The 16,166-nt window shown below is 37.1% G+C and overlaps 2 protein-coding genes across 2 annotated transcripts; both read left to right on the top strand.

Annotated features, from left to right (window-relative positions):
- Window positions 1–962: 962 nt before the first annotated feature.
- LOC139718982 (uncharacterized) lies at window positions 963–4,669 on the top strand. Its single transcript, XM_071630423.1, has 5 exons — window positions 963–969; window positions 2,070–2,091; window positions 3,158–3,345; window positions 4,137–4,211; window positions 4,644–4,669. Exons 1-5 carry the CDS (start codon window positions 963–965, stop codon window positions 4,667–4,669), a joined length of 318 nt encoding a protein of 105 aa, XP_071486524.1.
- A 7,909-nt stretch (window positions 4,670–12,578) lies between these two features.
- On the top strand, window positions 12,579–15,821 carry LOC139718925 (uncharacterized). Its single transcript, XM_071630375.1, has 4 exons — window positions 12,579–12,640; window positions 13,991–14,169; window positions 15,006–15,080; window positions 15,635–15,821. Exons 2-4 carry the CDS (start codon window positions 13,998–14,000, stop codon window positions 15,658–15,660), a joined length of 273 nt encoding a protein of 90 aa, XP_071486476.1. The 5' UTR covers window positions 12,579–12,640; window positions 13,991–13,997; the 3' UTR covers window positions 15,661–15,821.
- Window positions 15,822–16,166: the final 345 nt, after the last annotated feature.

Genomic DNA, 16,166 nt, shown 5'->3' with positions numbered 1-16,166 from the left:
GAGCTGATGTCTGTAGGTGTGCTGTGGAACTGTGGTGGGGTTAGGTGGGGTGGGCTTGGAGAATTGTGTGAGTTAGTGTTTGTTGTGGATTCAGAGCTCTGTAGGGCGTCTTCTTTTTTCTTCCGTCACACATATACCAATGATGCAGTACCAACCACGTACGAGGCCAAGCCCGCTTCACGTTATACATATATATACATATATACACTCATTGTATGTATATAGCCATAAACAAGGAACACCAGGTGTAAGGATATGTTTTTAGTTCACTTCTTCTGATTCTTTTGAAGGTTTTCATTTTAAATGTTTTGGAGAGCATAATATAAGACAGAAAATACGTTCATGCATGTAGATTCTGAAACGTGTCAGTTACCATAATTATTCGTAGAATTGGTCTTATTTTTTAAGCTAACTTAGCAGGAAAATTGTACTTTTGTACTTTAATGTTGCCCTTTGTGTGAACTTACTTTGTTTCTCCCCTCGAAGTGTCCTATGTTTCAAATTAATTTGCTTTATATATCTAAACCTGTCTCCCTCCAATACGGCGGTGCCATGGTGGCCATATATTCACCGAGTGACGCAATCCATCCGTATTCATCACAGTGTGAATTTGTCATATCGTTGTTTATTACATTTTTTTATCTAGATTACACGCTGCTGAAAGAGATACCAAACCGTACCATGCCATACCATACCGGACCTTAACTTTGCAATCCCAGTGTCATGGCTGCTCTTAAGTGTGATAAAAGAACACACCAACTGCTGGTATGAATGAAGGATAAATTGCAAATGATTATTTTAATTTCCTACAAGCATAGCATCACAACGATGAGTGCAAAATGTAAACATCATAAATTTATCATGCAGAAATAAATTACAGTGAACATAAGGGACCCAATTTGTAATAAATGCGCATGAGATTGTAATGAAAGTTTGTATAACATTCTTCATTTTTTGATGACATGGACTGTAAGATATTTTCGCGGCGGATATCATTTGGCGGCAGGCCCATCGCTGTTGATGCATTACCATAACATTACAGTAACCTTAATACAGGAAGGTCATTATGAACGGATCACTACAATGTGACCGTAATGGACATGGCTGCCCAAGCGTGCAGCGGCGCAGGCTGCCTTTGGATAGTTGAATAAGTCGCGCAGGAACTTTTTTTAAGATACAACAAGATCAAAGGCACCCTTTGCCTTTATTTGATCTGGTTTTCACGGTATCTGCTTCAAGCCCAATATTGCCGTACTTCTCCCTTAAAGAAATACCACTACTACAACTTTCTCTCCCCCCCCCCCTCTCACTCTCTCTCTCTCTCTCTCTGCTGGTTACTTTGTCGTTATTACCTTTAATCATCTTCTCTTTAATCACATTTTCCAAGGTGATTATATCAGCGGGGCATTCAACTTGTTTTTAAAGGTCTGTTCATTTTTCATTTCGTACTCGTTGACTGGATAATGACGTCATTAGAAGGTCTTCAGAACTAGGATTTACCTATTTACTTCTTTATCTGAATAAAACGTGTGTGCGTGTGTATGTATGAAATAATGATAATCATTTAACGCGGTGTGCGTATGAGAAAGGATGTGTGTGTGTGTGTGTGTGTGTGTGTGTGTGTGTGTGTGTATGTGTGTGTTTGTGTAATGTAGTCTAGAACTTGACCTCTCCCTCTATTTGCGTTTTAAAGATCTTGGATAGGGAGAGAAAATTCTATATAAGGGTGAAAGGGCCCATCACCAAACAGCACCAGACGACACGAATCTTTCAACACAAGACATCTTCGCAGCTCCTACACCCTCGTCCACAACACGTGAGTATGCATTTTGCTCCTAAATTTTGGCGTATAGCATTAATTTGTATCAATGCAGGAGTTTTCTAGTCTTCAGCTTCCTATGCGATGGTTGCACCCAGTTAGAATACTGTTCCAGTGAGAACCTAACACGATTTTACAATCACAAGGTTCTACGTTTACCTGGTGAAAAGTTATATTTTGTAGAGAATTGCTTCACTCCCTATGTAAACCGCTTCAACTGTCACGTGAAATCATGCTTACTGGATCACAGTGGATTTCCTATTTCATTCCTCCATCTATATAGCAAAGCAACACCTTCTCGTTACAAACAGAACTTTGGTTTCATCCCATGTCTATAATCATTGTCTGGTTGTGTAAGATGCTTCCTAGCTTTAAAAGCAGCCGTTAAGATTTATTCTGAACACAACAGAAATCTAGGGAGACAGACTATAAAGATAAGGGAAGTGGTCGTGAGGTGGGGTTACCTGCATGCTTTATACTCAATTTCGTCTACGTTATACTACATGTTAACAAAGATACTTTGACTGAAACGCTGCGTGAACTCCTCCTGAATAGAATGATGATGCTTGTTATGTATTAGAAGTAGAGAAAATTTATAGCTATGATGTTAGGGTAAGACACTCTGAATGAAACATGGTAGGGGTAATCAACATTATATCCCTTTGAGTCATGCCAACCATCCCTGTTCTTCTTATAATCCTCTAAGATCCAATGGCAACGAAGATGATGTGAAATGGATGCATGAGCAAAGAGTACAATTAGAGAATGAAGTTCCATAAAATGTGTATAATGAAGCAGCTTCTTTGTTAACGTAGTGACAGTATCGCGTAGTGCAGTCTCTTGCGGTTCAAATCTGACATTTCAATCGATTTAGGTATTCTTTTCTTATGAATGAAAGAAGCATAATTGTGTAAAAGGACCTTTGTTTCTAGGCAGTAAGAGTACTTTCCTTTCAACGTGCTGTAGAACCTTTCTTTCTTGCACGTGGAAGAATGTAACAAGAATTGTCCAAAGTGTTACTGACGGGCGGGGTATCCGTAAATGTACATTATTTTGTAAACCTGCTACAACAAAATCTTTACAAATATAAATCACAAACGTAGTAATACAATTTGAAAAATCATGTATGGTTCTTCAAAATAATCTGAAGCATTTTTTCTCTGTGAGTTATCATGTTGTCTTCATTTTCTTAGACGAAAATTTCCAAAGAGATCCCCTCCTCCAGAAAAGGAATGAGTTTTGATTCTTTATTTATTGTGTCTATGTTGATTCGACGTCTCGCGGCTTCATTGAGAAGTGCTTATTGTCATACTGTAACTCAAAATTGCAATATTTGTTCACTCCTAGAATCACCATGGTTTCCAAGGTCCTCATCGCTCTCATGGCCCTCGTGGTCGTCGCCTCGGCCTTCGAAATGGAGGTCGATGAGGAATTCGCCGCCGACATGGAGTTCATGAAGAGGGACCCGGTCATGCAGGAGTTCTACCTCGCCGAGAAGAGGGGCCAGAGCATGAGGAAGTACAAGCGTAAGTAACATGGCTCTGCCCAGATGTGCCCGCATTTATTTTGCATGAATGAAAAATCATTATCAATATCATCATTAAGTATCCTTTTCGCAGAGTGTACCACAATAAATTTTCACGCTGTAGCTCAGTGTGAGTATAGGAACTAATCTATCCGGGGAAACTGTTATTAGGCAATACTGTCAGGGCACAATCTTTACAAGGTGAGCTGAGATGGCCGCGACAACTTGAACTCTATAAAAGTACTACAATACTCCCGTCTTACGCCGCCGCCTCGCCTGCTCTCTGGCTTGATTCGCAATGTATGAGTCTCCAGAATAATAACTGACTCGCCGAAATCTGCTTCCTCCTAACACTCAGCTTAGCTTGTATTCTTTCTGGTCGAAGGTGACAATATGAACTCTACAACTCTACCAATGTATCCCCGCCGATTCTCCTTCTCTCTGCCTTGATTCGTAACGCATAAGTATCCAGAATAATAATCGAGTCGTCAGAAACTGCTTCCTCCTATCACTTAGTGCAGCTTGTATTCCTCTTGGTCCATCAGTGCCATTTGATTTTAATGTAGGAGCTACACATTTTTTTAATGTATATAAGCCAAAAAGACATCACATTTGCATGAAGAACGAAGTCCACGGAGGAAGTATCACAGTAGGCCTGGGGATGCAGCTATTACACTCATATGCTCGAATTCACTGAGATAATTTAAGTCGAATGCATAGTTTTACTTTTGCCACTGCAACCACTAACAAGATTTCTGTCCCCTTTTCTTTTTGACAATCGCTTCCCTCCAGCTTGTGACACCCAGGTCAACCCCAGCCAGACCTGCTGGTGCAGCCGACGAGGAGGAAAGTTTGCCTTCTGCTCAGGTCTGCTCAATTTTTGGTTTATTTTCATTTCTTCACCTTTGAACCAGTTAGTTTTTAAGCATGCACTTAAACTGTATTGAAAGAATGCCTGAGATTTTGATTTTGTACATATTACTTAAAAGTGGTATTGATTTATACATTTTGGATCATGTGTATCTAAGGTGTATGGGAGCCTAACATTTGAAAAGAGGAAATGAAATACATTTACTCCAAGTTAAACAATAAGTAAACAGATACAGACATCACATACATCAGTAGCTGTTTGTCTATCTTTGTAATTCCTCTGAAAACACATGATGAAAAGCTCTAAATTTGATCTTTTATTTGAAATCTTAAAAGATGTTGACTGTCTCTCTGTACTACTTTAATTCACTCTCACTGAATAAATCACCAACTCATCCCATGCCATGTCTTGAAAACTTTGAATCCCAGGAGCCGGAAATGGTGCCGCCATCTAAACATACTCTCACCCTTGACCTTTGGACTTTCCCGATCAGAATCAGCAACGATGACGTAATCAGGACACGATATCAGGAATATTTTGCAATAGTTTTATGAACTCTTCCGGAAGCAGTGCATTGGATATCTCGAAAACTTGCAAGTATAAGATGTACCGCGGTATGCAAAGAGTGTGAATAAACTAGATCTTCAGAAGAGTATTCCTTTGGAATCTGTGCCTCATTCTCAATAGAAATTATGGCAGCTAAAATATTACGTGCAGTTCGTTTGCTCGCGCTTGACTGATTTTGGTTGTGTGTCTGTTTGTTCAGTTCAGTTCAGTTCAGTTCAGTTTTTATTTCTGCATTTCAAAATCAATACAAATCAACAAATCAACAAAATACTTACATAGTCATTTACACAGCTAATATTCGTAACGTTTGGATCTTACATACATTTTCTTTTTTTTCAAGAACGAATATCATATATGAAAGGAAGCAATAGGAAATGATAAAAATGAAATGCAGGGGACCATCATCATAAGCTAAGCTTGACGAGGAAGATGGCCCCAGGTAAAGAGATACATAAAGAAAATCTTGCCACTCACTGAGTGGGGGGTAATTGTGCGAAGGGCACAATAAAAGAGATACATAAAGAAAATCTTGCCACTCACTGAGTGGGAAGTAATTGTGCGAAGGACGTGCGGTGCAGTGCGGTGTGCATTGTGTTGGGATGAATCTTGGTTTGTACGTTGAGTGTTATTTTGTGTATCAGTGTGATGAGGTGAATGTTGCTTCAGTTATGGCCGTGAACTCATTGTTTAGGGTGTTTGTTGACCAGGTGGTATAAATATTTATATGTCAGAAGTATACTGGATTATGAGGGTGTTTTTTAGTTCTCGTTTGAAAATGTTCAACGACGTACATTGTTTTAAATTAGGGGGTAAAGAATTCCAAATATCTGGTCCATTATGTTTTAATGATTTTTGAACTAAAATGATTCTGGGGTTTTCGAGACGGTAATCGGACGACTGACGTGTTGGATATGAATGAACGGTGGAATTTGGAGTGAAGAAGCCATCAAAAATTTTTGGAAGACAATTAAATGTATATTTATACATAAAAACAGCAGTTTGAAAGGTGTGAAGATCCTCAATTTTCAATGTTTTTAGTTGACGAAATAGGGGATTGGATGGGGATAAGTAACGGGAATTGGTAATCAAACGTACAGCACGTTTTTGGAGGGTAAGAATTGGATTAATTTAGTTGAGCCACAGTTTCCCCAAACGATATTGCAGTATGTGATATGTGGTAAGATCAATGCATTATATAGAATAGTCAGGGAATTTGAGAAATGAAGTTTTTCAGTCGATATAAAATTCCTACAGTTCTTAAGACAGACGTGTGGATATTATGAATGTGATCGTTCAAAGTTAAACTCGAGTCAATTATGATTCCTAAAAATTTAATAGATCTTACTTCAGTTAAAGATAATCCATCAATATTAATATTATAACTGCTGTTAATGTTTCGTGAAGCAGTAGGTTTGAAACGTATAAAATTTGTTTTAGAGACATTAAGGGATAATTTATTACATATAAACCATCGGGAGACTTTGTCTATTTCCGTGTTCAGAGTATTAAACAGTGTTTCGAGGTTCTCATGGGAGTAAAAAATATTGGTATCATCCGCAAAAAGTATAAATTTAAGAGTTTTTGATGTATTTATCATATCATTGATATATACAAGGAACAGTAGGGGGCCAAGAATTGATTCCTGGGGAACACCACATACAATATTAAAATTCGGAGATTTAGATGACTTAAATAGTACATATTGCTTTCTGTTGGATGAATAATCAATAATCCAAGAAAGTGCTAAACCACGAATACCATATCTTTTTAATTTGTAAATTAATATATCATGATCTATGGTATCAAAAGCCTTTGATAAATCCATGAAAATTCCTATAAAGTGTTTTTTATTTGCAAAAGATTCAGTAATCTTATCTAACAATTGAATTATAGCTAAATCGGTGAAATGGCCCTTTCTAAATCCAAACTGATTAGGTATAAGTAGGTCATTTACATGAAGAAAAATGTACAGGCGTTTATGAATAAATGTTTCCAGAATTTTAGAAATACTAGGTAATAACGATATTGGTCTATAATTTGTTAAAAGAGTAGGATCGTCTTTTCTTTTGAAAATTGGAACTACTTTCGCAATTTTTAATGAGTTTGGGCATATTCCAGAAGACAAGGAAGGATTGAAAATGTAAGATAAAGGTGTGGGTACTTGTTTGATGATTTTCTTCAGTATATAAACACTTATTTCATCATGGCCACTAGATCTACTTGGCTTTAATCTGTTAACAATCTCCAGTATTTCTTCCTCATCTGTTGGGGTAAAGAAAAGGGATTTGTCGCAGTTTGGTGGAAGAAATTCAGTAAAGTTTGAATGAACATGTTTGTTTCTTTATTTTTGAAGCTAATTGGGGGCCAATATTTACAAAGTATGAGTTAAAAGCATCAGATATTTCATCAGGGTTTGTGAGTTCTTTGTTGTCATTATAAAAAACGGACGATGTTTCCTTATTATTTTTACCTGTTATTTCATATATAGTTTCCCATAAGCCATTTACGTTATCCTTTTGATTATCAAACTTATCGGAATAATACATTTTACGAGAAATACGAATCAAGTTACTGAGTATATTTCTATACTTTTTGTAATCTGTAAAATGTTTTGTATTGTGGGTAGTAATCGCCAGTTTATACAATTTATTACGGGTTTTTATTGAATTGATGATTCCCTTTGTAATCCAGGGATGTTTGTTCTTTCTACGTGTTTTTTTCTTAACTAAACGAATGTTTTTCGATAGTAATATAAAAGTTTATCTAGGAAAATATCATAAGCTTTATCGGCGTTATTTTGAAGATACACTTCTTGCCATTCTTCCTTCACTAAGTCAAAATTAAGTAATTCAATATTCTCGTCTGATTCTTTTCTGTACATTATTGGCCTGGGTTTTGAAATACTTTTGACGTTTTCAGAATAACGAAGAATAATGAATATCAGTAAATGATCAGATATATCATAATATAAGATACCATTAATGAATTTATTTACAGAAAAGTTATTAGAAAAATATTATCCAACAAGGTTTTAGATGTTTGGGATATTCTTGTTGGGTTATCAATATGGGAATGGAAAGCATATGAAAAAAGAATAGTTTTTAATTTTACCGCTAAAGTATATATTTTCGTCATGTCAATATTATAGTCGCCCATAATATAAATTTCCTTATTTTCTTGTGCAATCGTGTTGAGGCATTCATCAAAATTTTCTAAAAACGTTTCGGTTTTATGATTTGGTGGCCTGTATATAACACCAATTATCTTATTTTTCATTTTATCATTGATGATTTCCACAAACAGGCTTTCACAACTTTCAGTATCAATATCAGTTCTTCTTTTTACTCGCAATTCGTTATATATATATAGGGCTACCCCTCCCCCTCTACCTCTCTTACGATCAGAGCGAAATATTTTATATCTATCAAGGCTAAACAAATTTGGAGACGTGTGCCCTAGCCAAGTTTCAGTTATACCGATTGCGGAAAAGGGAAAATTTTGTAAAGAAAGAAGAAGTAGTTCAAATGAATCAAAATTTTTGTTTAAGCTTCTAGCATTCCAGTGGAATAAACTTAAATCTTTAATGGGGTTATAATTAGTGTCATCATTCCTATTTGTGGAATTACTACGGGAATTATTAACATGACTTGTAGTGGAATCAAGTGAAGATTTGAACATATTATTGAAATCCGAAATAATGTAGTATTTACTGTGATTACTTATGATACCCTGGTCAGGATGATCGTTGTTATGAGCCATTATGAGGATTTGAGTGGAAAGTTGAGAATGGTTGTTCTGGGGCCATGTATTTTTGTGTAGTACGTTGCAATGTCTGTGCGTGAATGTTGATGTGAGTGTGTGCATGTGTTGGGGTGTGCAATGCATGTGAGTTGATAATAACAATAATGATACTGATACATTATTACGTTATACAATAGAACAAATGTTACATCATATAGTCTCGCTAAATTTATGTCTACAAAAGTAAATGGAATCCTCCTACACTTAACGTTGGTGAGGTAAATTCGTATGCGTAATATGAAATAACAATGATTATAAAAGAAGACAAGGCGCTTATATGGTAATAACAGAAATATAATTACTCCAATAATAGCATACGAACGAAATGTTCTAACAGTTAAGGTAAAAAAATTAGATTGGTTGTTTTACAGAGTCATGCTGACAAGCCCCTTCGAACGTCTATGCATTTACGTAGAGATAGTTTGTGAAGGTGAGACATGAAGGAGGAATGTACATCTGGATGAAAATTCTTGTGTCAAACTACAATGAAAGGGTTCACAAGTTTACAAGAGTGCAAACGGAACATTCTTGAGTGATTTATAACTGTGCACGGACACTGTCTTGACAAAAATAGAGAATTCATTCTGTATACATTATCTACTGGTAGTTTAGGAAAATCCAGACCAATTGAATTTGTCCCGATCGTCAAAAACATCAGCCGTTTGTTTATCTTATACGAAATTTTTAGAATCTGATTTAAATGTAAGCTGGTATGTTGTTTAATTCGTCAGAAGCGGAAATAAATTATACTCTGCTGATCAATAGTGCTCTATGGTGAAGAAGTTCAGTTAAAAAAACAAACAAACAAACAAACAAACCAAGATGCGGCCAACTGATGTCATTGTCAATATCAAGGTTGAAAGGTAAGTGCAGTTTAGGTATAATCAGATATGCACGTAAATAGAAAGTCTCTCCGTTAATGCAGCGGCGCCGGCAGGGCCCGGCATTCGGACGAAAGGGTCATAACAAGATAAAAAAAGAATATCTCAGTTGCTATCACTGAGTCATGCTGCTTAACCCCTGCCGACGACTGTGCACTAACGGAAAGAAACTTTGTGACAAAGTTCATGCATTCTAAGTAGTAATATGACAATAATAAAATTATATTTCATTAAATCCAAATGGAATGATGTGGTGGGCGTAAATCCACGAAGACCTCTTTAAGAAAGAGAAAAGAAATGTGTTATTTTTGGTTTTGCCCCTTTGACTTTGATTTGTTTCACGGAGGGGGGGGGGGAGACAAAGCAACGATAAAAGAAAGCTCTTCCATACAATAAAGAAATTCGTCGTGGATTTTTGCTCAAACATGCGATAAATGATATAAAACGTTGTTCGTTGTACATGATTTTCTGCGTATTTCATTGGCATACTGTACTCCCTTTGGCTATGTCATTTTAATGGCATTCCAAGATATAAGTGCATAATGTATTTATATAAATATACACAATAAGATTTGTGTGTATGTCCACGTGTTTCTGCATTTGTTTGCCTTCTGTTTGCATGTACAGTGTACGTGCCATGTTTGGTACCATTAATTCATATAATTAATTCAATTAATTCTGATGATAACAAATGACTGAGTTGAATGAGTTCATTAGAAAACCGAGATACAGTTCTTTAGTTCAGAGCTTGTGAGATTGCTCTTCAATATTTATTCGCTAGATGTGAATAGTGGAGTATACGTATCTCACATACTGTACATACGTATGATATATATATATGTGTGTGTGGGTGTGTGTGTGTGTGGGTGTGTGTGTGTGTGTGTGTGTGTGTCTACATACACACATGTGTGCCAAATTAGTTCCAAACCATCCCTACACAAGATATTAGCTACATCAAAAAGACACTAAAAGGCATACAAATGCACACAAACACAAACATACACACAGACTAAAATACACGCATATCTTCATACGTAGATACATTCATACCTGGGTATTGCGGATTAAGAATAAATTGGCAACACAAAGAAATATTTTTATTTACAGTAACTTCACTTGTGTGTTACTCCACAGTTCTTCAGAAAACAACCGGAAGAAAACTTAGTCATCAAGGACAATAGACAAACTTGGCTGTTAAGTTTGTTAGATTTTGTACACAATCTCTTTTTCTCTCTCATTTTTTTTCTTTTAATTTGCTTTTTTTTTCAGACATGGCATGGGATGAGTTGGTGGTTTATTCAGTGAGAGTGAATTAAAATAATACAGAGAGACAGTCAACATCTTGTAAGATTTCAAATAAAAGATCAAAGGTGAAGTAACTTGACCAGCAGCCAGCTCTCAGACTATTTTCATTTTAAGTGTTTTGGAGAGAATGATATAAGACAGAAAATACGTTCATGCATGTAGATTCTGAAACGTGTTAGTTACCATAACTCGCAGAATATTGGTCTTATTCTTTAAGCTAACTTAGCTGAAAAAATGTACTTTTGTACTTTAATGTTGGCCTTTGTGCGAACTTACTTTGTTATCAAAATATTTTTCTCCCCTCGAAGTGTCTTATGTTTCATATTAATTTGCTTAATATATCTAAACCTGTCTCCCTGCAATACGGCGGTGCCATGGTGGCCATATATTCACCGAGTGACGCAATCCACCCGCATTCATCATGTATACAGTGTGAATTTGTCTTATCGTTGTTTATTATATTTTATTTCATCTAGATTAAACACAAAGAAATACCAAACCGTACCATGCCATACCATACCGGACCTTAACTTTGCAATCCCAGTGTCATGGCTGCTCTTAAGTGTGATAAAAGAGCACACCAATTGCTGGTATGAATCAATGATAAATTACAAATGATTATTTTAATTTCCTACAAGCATAGCATCACAACGATGAGTGCACATTAATGTAAACATCATAAATTCATCATGCAGAAATAGATTACAGTGAACATAAGGGACCCATTTTGTAATAAATGCGCATGAGATTGTAATTAAAGGTCGTATAATATTCTTCATTTTTTGATGACATGGACTGTAAGATATTTTCGCGGCGGATATCATTTGGCGGCAGGCCCCTCGCTGTTGATGCATTACCATAACATTACAGTAACCTTAAAGGGGATGGCTAGTAACTGATAAGTGGGAATCAGTGGGAATGCTGGGGGATGATTGTTCCAATCCTTGTGGGATTCATTTAAGAGTACATTATATATCTATTGTTGTGTGAAAATTATTTGCTTCAAAATGGTCTCATATTCAAGTAATGTGCAGTTTCATGTTAACGGGCCGTTAACGATCGCCCCGTCACTGCATGTTAACCTGGAAACATTAAACTGCACATTACTTCAATATGAGACCATTCTGAAGCAAATAATTTTCACACAATAGATATATATAATGTACTCTTAGATAAATCCCACAAGAATTGGAACAATCATCCCCCAGTATTCCCACTGATTCCCACTGATAGTTACTAGCCATCCCCTTTAATACAGGAAGGTCATTATGAACGGATCACTACAATGTGACCGTAATGAACATGGCTGCCCAAGCGTGCAGCGGCGCAGGCTGCCTTTGGATAGTTGAATAAGTCGCGCAAGAACTTTTTTTAAGATACACCAAGATCAAAGGCACCTTTTGCCTTTATTTGATCTGGTTTTCACGGTATCTGCTTCAAGTCCAATATTGCCGTACTTTTTTCTTAAAGAAATACAACTACTACAACTTTCTTCTCCTCTCTATTTCTCTCTCTCTCTGCTGGTTACTTTGTCGTTATTACCTTTAATCATCTTCTCTTCAATCACATTTTCTAAGGTGATTATATCAGCGGGGTATTCAACTTGTTTTTAAAGGTCCGTTCATTTTTCATTTCGTACTCGTTGACTGGATAATGACGTCATTAGGAAGTCTTCAGAACTAGGATTTTCCTATTTTCCTAAAACCTCTGTGTGTGTGTGACCTCTCCCCTCTACTTGCATTTAACAAATCTTGGATAGGGAGAGAAAATTCTATATAAGGGTGAAAGGGCCCATCTCCAAACAGCACCAGACGACAAGAATCTTTCAACACAAGACATCTTCGCAGCTCCTATACCCTCGTCCACAGCACGTGAGTATGCATTTTGCTCCTAAATTTTGGGCGTATAGCATTAATTTGTCTCAGCGCAGGAGTTTTCCAGTCTTCAGCTTCCTATGCGATGGTTGCAGCCAGTTAAAATACTGTTCCAGTGAGAACTTAACACGATTTTACTATCACAAGGTCCTACTTTTACCTCGTGAAAAGTTATATTTTGTAGAGTGTTGCTTCACTCCGAATGTAAACCGCTTCAACTGTCACTTGAAATCATGTTTACTGGATCACGATGAATTTCCTATTCTATTCCTCCATCTTTAGCAGAGCAACACCTTCTCGTAACAAACAGAGCTTTGGTTTCATTCCATGTCTATATTGACTAGTTGTGTAAGATGCTTCCTAGCTTTAAAAGCAGCCGTTAAGACTTATTCTGAACACAACAAAAATCTAGGGAGACAGACTATATAAAATAAAGATAAGGGAAGTGGTCGTGAGGTGGGGTTACCTGCATGCTTTATACTCAATTTCGTCTACGTTATACTACATGTTAACAAAGACAGTGACTTTGACTGAAACGCTGCGTGAACTCCTCCTGAATAGAATGATGATGCTTGTTATGTATTAGAAGCAGAGAAAATTTATAGCTATGATGTTAGGGTAAGACAGGGGTATCGATTATATCCTTTTGAGTCATGGCAACCAACCCTGTTCTTGTTATAAAGCTATAAGATCCAATGACTACAAAGATGATGTCGAAAGAGCTGGATGCATGAGCAAAGAGTACTTTTAAAGAATGAAATTCCATAAAATGTGTATATGAAGCAGCTTCTTTGTTAACAAAGTGATAGTATCGCGCAGTGCAGTCTTATATTTGTTTTTTTAATCTGACATTTCAATCGATTTAGCTATTCTTTTAATTCGCCTATGAATGAAATAAGCATAATAAAATGTGTAAAAGGACCTTTGTTTCTAGGCAGTGTGAGTATACTGTCAACGTGCTGTAGAACCTTTCTTTCCTGCATGTGGAAGAATGTAACAAGAATTGTCCAAAGTGTTACTGACGGGTGGGGTCTCCGTAAATGTACATTATTTTGTAAACCTGCTACAACAAAATCTTTACAAATATAAATCACAAACGTAGTAATACATTTTGAAAAATCATGTATGGTTCTTCAAAATAATCTGAAGCATTTTTTTCTCTGTGCGTTATCATGTTGTCTTCATTTTCTTAGACGAAAATTTCCAAAGAGATCCCCTCCTCCGAAAAAGGAATGAGTTTTGATTCTTTATTTATTGTGTCTATGTTGATTCGACGTCTCGCTGCTTCATTGAGAAGTGCTTATTGTCATACTGTAACTAAAAATTGCAATATTTGTTCACTCCTAGAATCACCATGGTTTCCAAGGTCCTCATCGCTCTCATGGCCCTCGTGGTCGTCGCCTCGGCCTTCGAGATGGAGGTCGATGAGGAATTCGCCGCCGACATGGAGTTCATGAAGAGGGACCCGGTCATGCAGGAGTTCTACCTCGCCGAGAAGAGGGGCCAGAGCATGAGGAAGTACAAGCGTAAGGAACATGGCTCTGCCCAGATGTGCCTGCATTTGTATGAATGACAAATCATTATCAATATCATCATTAAGTATCCTTTTCGCAGAGTGTACCACAATGAATTTTCACGCTGTAGCTCAGTGTGAGTATAGGAACCAATCTATCCAGGGAAATTGTTATCAGGCAATTATACTGTCAGGGCACAATCTTTACAAGGTGAGCTGAGGTGGCAGCGACAACTTGAACTCTATACGAAAGTAGCAAAATACTCCCGTCGCGCCACCTCGCCTGCTCTCTGGCTTGATTCGCAATGTATGAGTCTCCATAATGATAACTGAATCGTCGAAAACTGCTTCCTCCTAACACTTAGCTTAGCTTGTATTCTTTCTGGTCCATCAGTGCGTCCATCAGAGCACAATGTCTACAAGGTGACAATATGAACCCTACAACTGTACGCCCTACCAATATATCCCCCCCCCCCCGATTCTCCTTCTCTCTGCCTTGATTCGTAACGCATAAGTATCCAGAATAATAATCGAGTCGTCAAAAACTGCTTCCTTCCATCACTTAGTGCAGCTTGTATTCCTCCTGGTCCATCAGCGCCATTTGATATTAATGAAGGAGCTACACATTTTTTAATGTATATAAGCCAAAAAGACATCACATTTGCACGAATAACGAAGTCCACGGAGGAAGTATCACAGTAGGCCTGGGGATGCAGCTATTACACTCATATGCTCGAATTCACTGAGATAGTTTAACTCGAATGTTTATAGTTTTATTTTTGCCACTGCAACCACTAACAAGATTTCTGTCCACTTTTTTTTTTTTTTTTGACAATCGCTTCCCTCCAGCTTGTGACACCCAGGTCAACCCCAGCCAGACCTGCTGGTGCAGCCGACGAGGAGGAAAGTTTGCCTTCTGCTCAGGTAAGTTCAGGCGTCAAAAAAGAAACTGATAGACCTCCATCAGTCCATAGCTAACGTGTGGAATGCGGTTTTCATCGCTATTAGTAATCACCCGAGTAATCACACAGAAACTTCATACCAGATTAATTCTTCACCATTGAACCAGTAAAAACAAATACACGTACATTTTGTTTTTGAGTCATGCACTTAAACTAAATCGAAAGAATGCCTGACATTTTGATTCTATACACATATTATTTCTTAAAAATGGAATCGATTTATACATTTTGGATCATGTGTATCTAAGGTGTAACGGAGCCTAACATTTGAAAAGAGGAAACTAAATACATTTACTTTCAACGGAACAATAGGTAACAGACATAACCATAACATAGCTGTTTTTTTTTTTGTATCTGTGTAACACGTCTGAAAACGCACCATGAATAAAATTAAACTTGATCGTTTATTTTAAATCTTAAAAGATGTTGTCTGTTTCTTTCTATCATTTATGTTTGCTCTCACTGAATAAACCAACAACTCATCCCATGCCATGTCTTGAAAACTTTGAATCCCAGGAGCCGGAAATGGTGCCGCCATCTAAGCATACTCTCACCCTTGACCTTTGGACTTTCCCGATCAGAATCAGCAACGATGACGTAATCAGGACACGATATCAGGAATATTTTGCAGTAGTTTTATGAACTCTTCCGGAAGCAGTGCATTGATGACATCTCGAAAACTTGCAAGTATAAGATGTACCGCGGTATACTGAGAGTGCGAATAAACTAGATCTTGAGAACATTATTCCTCTGGAATCTGTGTCTCATTCTCGATAGAAATTATGGCATCTAAAATTGTACGTGCAGTTCGTTTGCTTGCGCTTGACTGATTTTGGTTGTGTGTCTGTTTGTGCATGTACACGTGTTTCTGCATGTTGTGTGTGCCTTGTGTTTGCGTGTGGAGTGTATGTGCCATGTTTATATTTTGTGCTTTTGCGTGTCGAATCAGTGGACAAAATAGCTATCATTAGGACTGTGGATACAATGTCTTTTTTGTTTAATGCTGTTCGTCGGGATAATAGATTAAATACAGCTGGTTGATACATCA

The sequence above is a fragment of the Diadema antillarum genome, unplaced genomic scaffold (assembly GCF_040938485.1).
Source record: "Diadema antillarum isolate AM-2024a unplaced genomic scaffold, OU_Dant_1.0 scf00000103, whole genome shotgun sequence".
Classification (NCBI taxonomy): domain Eukaryota; kingdom Metazoa; phylum Echinodermata; class Echinoidea; order Diadematoida; family Diadematidae; genus Diadema; species Diadema antillarum.
This window is presented reverse-complemented; position numbering and strand designations above follow the sequence as displayed.

Bases quoted from the DNA above. Each gene is read 5' to 3' on its own strand.
- LOC139718982 (XM_071630423.1), top strand. The intron at 2,092-3,157 runs CATCTATATAGC...GCAATATTTGTT, and splicing joins GATTTCCTATTTCATTCCTC to CACTCCTAGAATCACCATGG. The intron at 3,346-4,136 runs GTAAGTAACATG...GCTTCCCTCCAG, and splicing joins GAGCATGAGGAAGTACAAGC to CTTGTGACACCCAGGTCAAC.
- LOC139718925 (XM_071630375.1), top strand. From the start codon at position 13,998: ATGGTTTCCAAGGTCCTCATCGCTCTCATGGCCCTCGTGGTCGTCGCC. The intron at 14,170-15,005 runs GTAAGGAACATG...GCTTCCCTCCAG, and splicing joins GAGCATGAGGAAGTACAAGC to CTTGTGACACCCAGGTCAAC. The intron at 15,081-15,634 runs GTAAGTTCAGGC...TTTGAATCCCAG, and splicing joins AAAGTTTGCCTTCTGCTCAG to GAGCCGGAAATGGTGCCGCC.